Source organism: Lampetra fluviatilis, chromosome 22 (assembly GCF_964198595.1).
Source record: "Lampetra fluviatilis chromosome 22, kcLamFluv1.1, whole genome shotgun sequence".
NCBI classification, from domain to species: Eukaryota; Metazoa; Chordata; class Hyperoartia; order Petromyzontiformes; family Petromyzontidae; genus Lampetra; species Lampetra fluviatilis.
In genome coordinates this window covers 13,763,387-13,775,466 of record NC_136296.1, presented here as the reverse complement: position 1 = coordinate 13,775,466, position 12,080 = coordinate 13,763,387, and the positions used below count along the sequence as shown (strand labels likewise).

The window sequence follows — 12,080 nt, the reverse complement described above, 5'->3', positions numbered from 1 at the left end:
TGACCCAGACACCAGCATGCAATGGCCTACTCGTTTTGAATGGCGCAATAGTATGTTGTATATACACTGTTAAGCAAACGGTATTTTTTTATAATAGGTTCTTGTGAATGCGATGTAACCTGATGCAGTATATTTCAGTGCAGTCATTCAATTTTGTTAATATGCCTGTCACTAATTTTGAATGAATACTTGTCTGATTGTGTGCGTACATGTACCATTTTGTCTATAAGAGTCAAACATTGAATAAGTAATGTTAGGACAAAGTGTGTGTTTTGGAAGTAACCTGTACAGATTACTCAGGTGAGACTCCTTGTTCTTGTGATACAGGTCAAAGGGTATTTTTGTGTTTTCAGGAAGCATCTCCCTCTGGAGCAACTCATTGTCTTTGAAATAGGGAGCACACTTGGATCATTCATCAGTTACAAGGCAAACCACTTAAAAGTTACACGTAGAGGAGGTACATTCTCTACAACACGAATTATAATTTTGCATTACGTGTTGACGTAGATTTTGTCTAACTCGGACTAGAAATGCTCCTTGCTGATTAACGTCTGGATGTCCGTAACTATCGGTTGAAACAAGCCCGGCTGCTGTTGAGACGCTGTGCACCAATAAGGGTGCACAGGTGGCTTGCACTGAATCAATGACGCGCTCCCAGAAGTCTGTGCTAGTTATAGTTTGTGTAAAACATTCCTTTGTTTCGTGGAGAGATCGATAAATGAAAGATGTCGTGTTTGCTGATCTGCTTCATAGCAAGGAGGTAATTTTAAGAGCACATTTGAAATGCATTTTTGGTACAGATTTGTATTCGGTTACAAGGCAGAGCACATCTAGTAGATGCATTCTCCACAACAACACTCATTAGAATTTTGCATGACGTCTTATATGTTGGCGAACTAGGACAAGAAATGGTCCTTGCTGATTAACGTCTAGATGTTCACAACCATGGGGTGAAGCAAGCCTGACCACCTGCAGCCCCCTCAACCATTTACGGCCTTGGGCCAGGAAAGTCACGAAAAAATTGCACACGAACGACGCATTCACGCAAGCACCCGATGCTCCGTTTTGAAGTTTGAAAATGCAACTTTGAATTGTATTATGTTTTAAATTGTGTTTCTTCAATAAAAGCTGATATCATTTTACATCTGGAAGACTTAATTGAAAACGACATTTCGTGTGAATTTTCTCTAGCTAAGTAGATGGCCTTACTTGGGTTCGGTTCGATGCGGACGAGATGAGGCGACACAGAGCTGGCCGTGCCAGAAGACCGCTGTCTGCAGATCGATTCCAACGCGATCGAACGTCTGTCTCTGCGTCTCCGTCGTTCATGCAGGGGGTGCGTAGGTTTACAGCGCCCCCTGCATGAAAATGATGGAAAGTGCAGCGTTCATCACAGAGAGATGAGGTGCGCTTAAATAAGAGTACTAGCAGGAAGTACCCGGCGTTGCCCGGCCGAAAAAAACACACACATGGACTTAGACACACAAACATCGACCCACACACAAACACATCTACTTACACACAGACATTCGCTTCAGATACACACACATGGAGTTACACACGCAAATCGACATACACACATACAGCGACTCGCACACACAGACTCTCACACACACATGGACCTAAGCACACATGGCTTTACACACATCGACTAAGAGACACACACATGGACTTACACATAACAAGGACCCACGCACACACATTGACTTACACACACACATGGACTCACACACATACATATGTTGAGGTGCAAATGACGACACGGAGGCAGGTCTTCAGTTAAGGGCTTGCGCCAGTTATTAAGAGTTTCGGATAACTTCCCCAGGGGTAGGGGTCCTTCACACGAACCTTCACTCTGTCTGTTCCTGGCTCAGCGAGCTCCAGGGCTCTCTCCCTCGAGTCGGATCGGGGGTTCAGCCAACACCGACCAGGGAGAGCAGCACCTTCTATCACTACGGCCGGCTTGTCTCCAGACTCCCTGAGCTCTACCCCTGGCTGGCTCTTCAACCATTCTCTATCCCAGGCTTCCACAGTGACCCTACTTTCGTGACGGGGTCCCCCTTAAGTACCTCGAGGAGACATGACGTCATCGCTTCGCCCAGCAAGCATAACGTCACATCCCATGATGTCATTGCACTGGACAGCGAGCATGACGTCACATCCCCATATTACTCCTCTACACATAGACTCACACTTGGCCAAAAACGGCATAGGTTAGTATGCCGATTTGCTTCTTAAATCCTTTATATTAAGTTCACTTGCTTGCTTGCGCGCTTACGACCGTGCAAATCTTTCGGTCGTTTTTTAACCCACTTCCCGTGATCCAATTGAGCTGAAATTTTGAACACAGACTCGTTGTGCGTGACAATTAATGGTCTTGAAATTTTTTTTCAAAAATTTTACACTTTTTAGGACAAAAATATTATATTTAATTACCAATTGCTTAATACTGCCATGCCATCTCAAGCCAGAGGACGAGAGGACTCTAGCCGCCACGTATATAAAGGATTTATAGTGAAAAACTTTGTTTTTACGGGTTATACTTGTTTACATGAAATGTTCATGGAGAAATATCCTACTTTTAATGCAATATATAGCATACTAATGCTAAACAAAAGGGAGGAATTCACTCTTTCTTGGAAAATGTAGCTATAAAAATTTGGATGATTTTGGCATAAAACTGCATAGGTGCCCTAATCCTAACGACCCCAACCCTAACCCTCAGCCATAACCCTAATCCCTTAACCTAAACCCTAGCCCCTAACCCTAAACTTAACCCCTAACTCTAACCTAAACCGCTAACCATAACTCTAACCCGCACCCTAACCCAAACTCTAACCCGAACCCCTAATCCTAACCCCTAACCCTAAACCTAACCCTAATCCCAAACCCTAATTGATATGCCTTTAAACGCGTCTCAGCGAGATGAGTTGAATTGTATATGGCGCGACTCTGTCGAGTAGAGTCGAAGGGCACACACCACTTGCTTGTTGTGTGACTTATGGAACCGGGGCGGCATTTTGCATTGAAGTCAATGATGGCTGTGATTGTTGCCGATTTGAAGCGCACTGTTTGGGAATGCAGTGCGTTTCACTATTTCAGCACCGAAGTTCACCAAATATTCAACGGTGTAAACATATGGTACAGTTATAGATGTCAATGCAGCAGTTTGTTACTTCAAAATCCGTGAAGAAATAAAGAATTGCAGTGCAAATCGGCCAGAGAGTTTAGTTTTTCTTTTCCCGGCGCTTGACGTGTTACGTGTGCCCTCTAGTGGACACGTGCAGTACCACAAGCATTCAATTCGTGGTTTCGTCCGCGATGTGGTGGACATGTGCAGTGTAGGCCAACACAGTTCGCCAGCAGTTGCCGCTGTCAGACGTCACCCCGCGCATTCCCCGCAGTTGTGAGTCGCTGCTGCTGCGTCCTGGCGTGAGTCCCAAGCGGGTTGGCGGCGATGAAGCCGTGAAGACACCGCACAGTGACACTGCTGCTGTCACCGCGCCAGGCACTGCAGTTGTACCACTTGACCACACGGTGGCGCTAGAGCACTATGTTGCTCTTTGGTTATTTCAGTAAAGCCACGGAGAAAATAAAATAAAATAATAAAATACGACGTTTCGGTTGCAACACAAGCAACCGTCATCAGGTAAGAATTAATGATAAAACACAGACACGAAAACAACATAGGCAGACACACGTGTCTTTGTGTGTGTTTCTCTGCATGTTGTCTGCCTATGTTGATTCAGTGTTTGTGTTTATCATTCACTAGCGGTGAGTATGTGGGGGTCGCTAGCCCCCGAGATCCCTCCCTCGATAATGCTAACGGCCGGGCTAGCATCATCAATCGCCCCCCCGCTGCTAGGTTCCTCACCCGTGGTGTGGGAGCCGTCGCCCGAGGATTCCCCTCCACCGCGGGTCCGCGTAGCTGGCATGGTTAATTTACGTACGCGCACACCCACACACAGCTCTGCGCGGCACTCACTCAACACTGACCACTCACGTTAGGATCGCGCACCTGTATCACACGGCGTGAGCACACGCGACACCCACTCTCGCACCGCTCTGCGCAGCGCTCCCCCGAGGCGAGCCGCAGCACTACAGAATCACTGCGTACACACGCGCACCCACACGCTCACACTGCACGACAAGATCACGCGAGACCACGCTTCGCTATTAATGATTTATTACCTGGTAACTAATATTGAATCAGTGAGTCGACGAGGCTGGTCTATTCCACTAAACCGGTACCTATTCCCTATTTATCGGCTATTATCCTACTTCACCTCCCCACTCACTGTTTGGCGCCCGCGGAGGTACCTCGATACGTCGCACGGACGTCCGGGTCGCTGGCTGGAGTTGCTGCTGGTCCGCTGGCCTGGAGAGAGAAGAGCGCCCCTTCCCCCTTGCGCCCCCCTATTTATTCTCCCTACCTCAAAGGGATGCTGCGCTGAACAATGGGCTCGTGCACCTCGAGCCCGCGCACGGCGGTTCCGGGCGCTTTTGATCTGCTAAACAGTGAGCGCGTAAATCCTAATTAATCCCTTTCTCACGCAGGCCCCCATCATCGAGGTTCATGCGGCGGCGTCCATTACAAAGGTGCACCATGGGAATTTGTGCACGGCTGCCCGCGTGACCCCGCTCTCCAGGTTATTTCTACTAATAGCCTTATCCTTTAACTCCCCTAATAATGGTGCCTGCGTGTTTTCTAATGATGCTCCTCCATCACAATACTTATTCCCTCTGCCTGCCCCGTCGATACTCGCGTGTGTGGGGGGAAATGCGCCTCAACCGCGGTGGCCGAATGCCCGGGGGAGGTCATCCAATTCCCTGATCGCTGGAAACCGTGAGAGTTATTCCCGATAAGGGTTTCTCGGATAAAAACCGGTCGATCAGGTGACCTTCCCTTCCAGCTCTATGGGGGGGGGGGAATGCATGCGGGTGTGTGCTTATGTGGGGGGGGGGGTGATGGGGGGCAGTGCGGTGGGGGAAGCCGGGCGGCTCCCTGGCTCGGCAGAGCGGCCCCGTCGCTGTGGCACCACATAGCCCCCCGGGGTGCCAGTCCCCGTCCCGGGTTGACTGGAGCACCTCGCCTGGGTTGCCCCCACGAGGTATCGCCGCGGGGTCCGCGGGATTCGCCCGGCCCTTGTGGCTGGCCTCGGGGGTGGCGGCTCCGTCTCCTGGGGCTCCGGCGGTGGTCTCCTCCTCCATTCCAACGGCTCCCCTCGGTCTCTGGCACCTGCGGGCTGGGGAACAAACTCAGAGGCGGTGGGGTTTAAGGGTCGCCGTCCTCGTCTCCCCCGGCCCCGCCCGGGGCCCCTCGGAGCCCGGGGCTCCCAGGGGCCCATATACTGCGCGAGGCCCCCGGGCACGGGGGGTGGGGGGACCCCGGGGTTTCGGGGTACTTGGACGGCGGGGCTCCCCTCCTCGGGAGCTGCTCGCCACGGCTTCAGTCGGCGGATGTTGACCACCATCTCCCGGCCCCTCTCTCCTCCCTGAATCAGCACCGTCCATGGTGAGATCTGCCGTCTCACAATCCAGGGTCCTCGCCAGTAGGTGGTCAGCTTCCCCACCTGTCCGGCACCGACGCGGGGAGTGTACAGCCACACCTCGGAGCCCGCAGTGTAGAAGGGGGGCTCCATACGGGGTCGGGCGCCCTGCTCTTGCCGCTGGTGCGCGGCCTCTCCGTGCGGGTAGGCTCGGCCCCTGGCCCCTCGCAGGGTCTCCAGCAAGTGCTCCACGGGGTGGCTCCCTTCCTCCCGTTGCGGCGGAGGGACACCGAACAGCAGATCTGCGGGCAGGCGAGACTCGCGACCAAACATCATTAGGAACGGGGTCTGTCCTGTAGATGTGTGAACGGCGGTGGTGTAGGCGAACAGGGCATAGGGGAGGTGTTCGTCCCAGTCCTGTTGATTCGCGGCCGCCATGCGTTTAAGCTTCCGGCAAGAGTCTGGTTCATCCTCTCTACCATCCCGTTCGCCTGGGGGTGATACGCCGTGGTTCGGTCCTTCTGGATCCCGAACTCTCGGCACAGCGCCTGGAATAGTTCGGCCTCGAATTCACTACCCTGGTCGGTAATGACTCGTTCGGGGATCCCGCACTTAAGTACGTAGTTTTCCACGAAGGCCCGGGCCACTACGAGGGCTGTTTTATCCGGGATAGCCACCGCCACGGGGTAGCGGGTGAAGTACTCCACCGCTACGAGAATATATCGGTTGCCCCGGTGGGATCGTGGAAAGGGCCCCTGCAGGTCGATTCCGACCAACTGATTCGTCCGACTGACTCGGAACGGCCTCAGGGGTACCTGGTACCTCGCCGGCTTTTGCCCACACTGCTGACAGGCTCGGCAGCCCTGCACCCAGGCGGCCACATCTTGCGCCAATTTAGGCCAGAGATACTGGCGACGCAGAGTCTCCCGGGTGCGCCGTTCCCCATCATGGCCCCCGAGCGGGTGGTCGTGTACCAGTCGTAGTAGTTGGGGTCACACATGGGCGGGAACGCAGATGCACCCCGGCTGCCCAGCGTTGGCCAGTTCCCTCACCACCCCGTTTTCTACACACAACCGGGCATACAAACCGCTCCAGGGCCCTGGTAGTGCATCCTTCTTCTCTCGCAGTGCCGCCTCCACCGCCGCCAGATCCGGATCCCGCTGCTGGGGTTGTCGCAGCTGCTCGTCGTCCAAGCCCGGGAAGGCGCAGCCGACATCCTCTTGGATCCGCCCGGTTGGGGTGGGATGATCCGTCTGTTCCCGGGCTCCTTCTGCAGGGGTTCCTGCGGCGCACACCGCACTCTCTCTCGGGGGGGGGAGTTTAGTTTCCGCGCGCTCCTTGGGTTCTGCTGCCTGGCGGCAGCGTCCCCCCGTGAAACACGGGCAGGCGTCTCCCTCCCTCGTCTCAGCGCGCACCGCGGGCCGTCTTGACAAGGCGTCCGCGTTCGCGTGTGTCCGCCCCGCTCGGTACTCGATCTGCAGGTTGTACTCCTGCAGCTGCGCCAGCCATCGAGCCATCTGCCCCCGCGGTTCCTTGAATGTAAGGAGGAACTGCAGTGCATAATGATCGGTGCGCACACGACATCTCCTGCCATACAAGTACGGTCGGAACTGTTTACACGCGAAAATCACGGCATACAGTTCCTGACGGGTTACGCAATAGTTCAGCTCGGCCCCGCTCAGGGTCCGACTGGCGTACGCGATGACCCGCTCCGTCCCACCCTGCACTTGCGACAGCACCGCGCCCAGCCCACTGCTGCAGGCGTCAGTGTCCAAAATAAAATCGGTGGTGAAATCTGGGAAAGCCAAGGTGGGGGTGTGGGTGAGGTGGTCTTTGAGTGTGGTGAAAGCCGTCTGACAGGCCTCCGACCACTGATAGGGGTTCTTAGGGGAGGTGAGTTGGGTGAGGGGGCGTGCAATCTCACTGAATCCCTTTACAAATCGACGGTAATAAGTGGCGAGTCCCAAGAATGACCTGATCTCCGTCAGGTTCCTCGGCCGCGGCCAATCCACTACGGCACGCGCCTTCTCGGGATCGGTGCTCACCCCTGCCTCGCTGACTCGGTGTCCGAGGTACCCCACCTCGCGCTGCGCAATGTAACACTTACGCGGCTTGAGCTTGAGATGGGCTGCTCGCAGTCGCTGGAATACTTCCTGCAGCCTGGACCAGTGTTCGGACAGCGACCTACTGAACACTATTACGTCGTCCAGGTAAATCAGGCACTGTTCCCACTGTAAGCCCCGCATCACCAACTCCATCAACCGCTGGAACGTCGCGGGCACGTTAGTGAGTCCGAACGGCAACACTCGAAACTCAAACAGGCCCATCGGGGTGGTGAATGCTGTTTTTGGCCGATCCTCTTCCGTCATCTCCACCTGCCAGTAACCGGACGCCAGATCGAGGGTGGAAAAATACCGCGCTCCTGCGAGACTGTCGAAGGTGTCGTCGATGCGGGGTATGGGGAAGGCATCGCCGAGTGTGACTGCATTTAGTTTACGGTAATCGACGCAGAACCGGGTTGACCCATCCTTTTTCGTTACTAGTGAAGTATTGGAAATGACGGCAGGAAACTCCTTGACGGGTAACACACTTCTTTTATTAAATCTTCACTTATCTCGATACAACGTGTAGTCTCTATTCTTCTGCGTACGGTCACCAGACACCGGTACAACTCGTAACCTCTTCTCTTCTTATAACACACCGTACTGAACTCGTGTAGACTCCAAGCCTCTAGCTACACACGCCTCACTCGTCTCGTGTAGACTCGCCTCGTGTAGACCCTATGCCTCTGGCTACACACACATCACTCGTCTCGTGTAGACTCTTCTCGTGTAGACCCTATGCCTCTGGCTACACACACATCACTCGTCTCGTGTAGACTCTTCTCGTGTAGACTCTATGCCTCTGGCTACACACACATCACTCGTCTCGTGTAGACCCTACGCCTCTGGCTACACCCATATCACTCGTCTCGTGTAGACTCTAGGCCCCGGCTACACACTCGGCATGCTGACACTGCATGCTCACACTACCCCCGCCTCTGGGTTACACAGAGTCCCGGTCCTCGCAGGACAGCGGGACTAGGTACCGCAGGGCCCTGGCTCTTCTTCCCGTCTTCAGTCTTCGCTGGTTACACTTCCCCCGTGCGCCTCTGTGCATCCCCTTATATAGTCGTTCCTCCCGGGAGACGGAGCGGATGCGGACCTCGATGCGAGCATCGCTTGTTAGTGAACCAATCACAACGCGTTATCTGTACGATCCTTTTTCCCCAACGCGTGTTTCCACTCACCAACCAATCACGCCGTGCTGCCACTCGATCACTCCCACACCAGCACGTCACCGGCACCCAGCCAATCAACACCACACAACCCACGATCCCGCGCTGACCCCTGATCCCTCACCGTCAGCGCGCGTCACCACCCACACATCCAATCACAACGCGCTGGCACCTGATCGCTACCCCAGCGCGTATCACCACTACACTAGTACCACTGGGGCTGACCAGGGGCTCGCCGAGGGCTGAATTATGTTATCGCGTAGCATATCCGTGACTGCCTCTTTGATCTGGGTCCGTTCAGGCGCGCCCACTCGGTATGCGGGGAGTTTGATGGGTCGGGCTGCACCTGTGTCAATTTGGTGCTTGACCAGGTCGGTCCGGCCCACGTCCGAATCGTGCTCACTGAACACGTCGGCGTACTCCCGCAATAACCCGCGCAGCTGATCGGCCTCCCCCTTAGGTAAGGCTGCCCAAGGCACATGTAACGCATCCTGCAGTGGAACAATCTCGGCTCGGGGGGTCGGGCCGACCCGCCAGGCCAGATCCTGGCTGTCCTCGGAGCGGCCAGGGTCCTCCGCCCAGAGTGCGAACACCGAGTCGTTCGAGTGGCGAGCGTGCAGGGGGTGTACGGTGGCTACCGGGGTGCGTCGTCGTATCATTGCCGGGGTACTGTGTGGGTTAAGCACACGTATAAACAGCCGGCCCCCATCTGCGTTTACCAGTGTGGCTGACCCTACCACCCCGTATCGCGATGCCAACTCCGGGTGAGGAGTCAGCATTACCTCGCCCGATGGTCGGTGGGTTGGGTCGGTGGAGAGGGTTGCCACTGGCACCAGCATCTCGGCGAGAGGTCCGATGGTGACGGCCGACACCAGCGTAGCGGCCACGGGTGTGAAGCGTGGGCGATTCGGCTCCTGTCCTAGGAACGGAATCCGCTCCCCGCTGCCCTCCACCGTAGCGCATCGTTGCCGGGGCTGTACGTTAAGTCCCAACTTTTCCAGGAGGTCCGTTCCTGCAATGCACTCGTGGCACAACACACTCGACACGTAGAATTCCTGTGTGCACACCTGGTTTCCTAGACGGACCTCGAGGGAGACCTTCCCCAGCAACCCCATCCCGGCTCCGCTTGCCGTGTGCAGCGCGCGATCCGGGGCCTGCAGACAGCCCACGTCCACCCCGAGCATGCTGCAGTGCGCGGCGCTCATGAGAGAGGCCACGGCGCCCGTGTCCAGTAGGATCCGGGTGCGCTGCCCATTCACCTGGCCTTCCACCAGCGACGTGGCTCCCGTTATCCCTGCCACCAGCTCCCGCAGCCAATCGCCCGAGGTCCCCGCGCCCTTGGGTGTTGTCGTTGTAACCTGTTTATGGATCACTCGCTCGCCATTATTCTCATTATCGTCTATTTGTATCGGGACCGCGTCGATTGCACCCCTAGTTGGTCTGCTCACTAGGAGGGACAGTCTCTCACTAGATGCCCTCGGCGATCGCACATATAACATGCCCGGGGAGGGGGGGCGGCTCCGTAGTGGGCCCCCTGCCCACTCCCTCCCCCCCCATTACGCCGCTGTCCACCCTCCGCCTCTAGTCGGGCTACCCTCCCAGATAACCCTCCCACCGTGGCGCGTAGGTCCCCCATTTCGGATCGGATGGTCTCAACGGAGGATTGCAGTTTGGCCATATTTTTATTCGTTTCCTCACCTACTTGGTTTACCTTGTTGTCTATCTGGGTTACCTGGCCGGAGACATCCTTTATACCCGTTTGTATACCGGCAACCCATCCCGGGGTTGTCTCGCGGGACACTGGAGGTTCTCTTTCCCGGCCCCTTACCGTCCTCGCGAGCTCCTGTTCCTCCTCCTCGTCTTCCGAGAGCAGGCTCGCAATGGCGCGCTCTCGTCCCAGCCCCCGGAGCTGCGCGCGTTCGCTGTGAATTCTTTCACACTTACGTGCGCGCTCGACAAGGGTGTTAAAGGGAAGACGTGGGCAGCTCATGTCTGGCTGCCACCACGCCGTGCGAGACAGGTACCGCTGGATTTTCTCGGCGGCCAGTTCCTCAATAACATCAGTTGCGTACCCCGGGCGTGCGATCTTTGTTAACTCGCGCACATCCTCGGCGTAATCACGTAGATCTTCGCCAGGTTGGCGACGGCGTGCCTCTAAGGCCGATTTTGCTTCCTCCTCGTCACGCGTGCCAAAACGCTGATCGAGTCGGCGCATCAGCTCCTCTAGCTGTGTCTGTGCGCTCGCGGGTAACGCTTCTACAAAATCGGCTGCCCGCCCATCAAGATTCATATTAAGTTGACGTACTGCCTGCGCGTCCGTCCATCCATTAATTTCCTTGGCCCCTAAGAGATTGCGGGCGAATGTCTTCCACGAAGGGGCCCCCCGGCCGGTAAATATTAGTCTTATTTTAGCGTGAGGTAACGCGGGGGTCCGTACCGCTTCTGACACCAATTTGTGGGGGTCGCTAGCCCCCGAGATCCCTCCCTCGATAATGCTAACGGCCGGGCTAGCATCATCAATCGCCCCCCCGCTGCTAGGTTCCTCACCCGTGGTGTGGGAGCCGTCGCCCGAGGATTCCCCTCCACCGCGGGTCCGCGTAGCTGGCATGGTTAATTTACGTACGCGCACACCCACACACAGCTCTGCGCGGCACTCACTCAACACTGACCACTCACGTTAGGATCGCGCACCTGTATCACACGGCGTGAGCACACGCGACACCCACTCTCGCACCGCTCTGCGCAGCGCTCCCCCGAGGCGAGCCGCAGCACTACAGAATCACTGCGTACACACGCGCACCCACACGCTCACACTGCACGACAAGATCACGCGAGACCACGCTTCGCTATTAATGATTTATTACCTGGTAACTAATATTGAATCAGTGAGTCGACGAGGCTGGCCTATTCCACTAAACCGGTACCTATTCCCTATTTATCGGCTATTATCCTACTTCACCTCCCCACTCACTGTTTGGCGCCCGCGGAGGTACCTCGATACGTCGCACGGACGTCCGGGTCGCTGGCTGGAGTTGCTGCTGGTCCGCTGGCCTGGAGAGAGAAGAGCGCCCCTTCCCCCTTGCGCCCCCCTATTTATTCTCCCTACCTCAAAGGGATGCTGCGCTGAACAATGGGCTCGTGCACCTCGAGCCCGCGCACGGCGGTTCCGGGCACTTTTGATCTGCTAAACAGTGAGCGCGTAAATCCTAATTAATCCCTTTCTCACGCAGGCCCCCATCATCGAGGTTCATGCGGCGGCGTCCATTACAAAGGTGCGCCGTGGGAATTTGTGCACGGCTGCCCGCGTGACCCCG

General features: G+C 55.7%; 1 protein-coding gene across 1 annotated transcript in view; it reads left to right on the top strand.

The window, feature by feature from the left end:
- Positions 1-639, top strand: part of LOC144938436 (uncharacterized) — a 2,537-nt gene extending 1,898 nt beyond the window's left edge. Inside the window, exon 3 of the mRNA XM_078866217.1 lies at positions 626-639. Coding sequence (XP_078722343.1) covers positions 626-639 — 14 coding nt within the window. The remainder of the gene's footprint in view (positions 1-625) is intronic.
- The last annotated feature ends 11,441 nt before the right edge of the window (positions 640-12,080 follow it).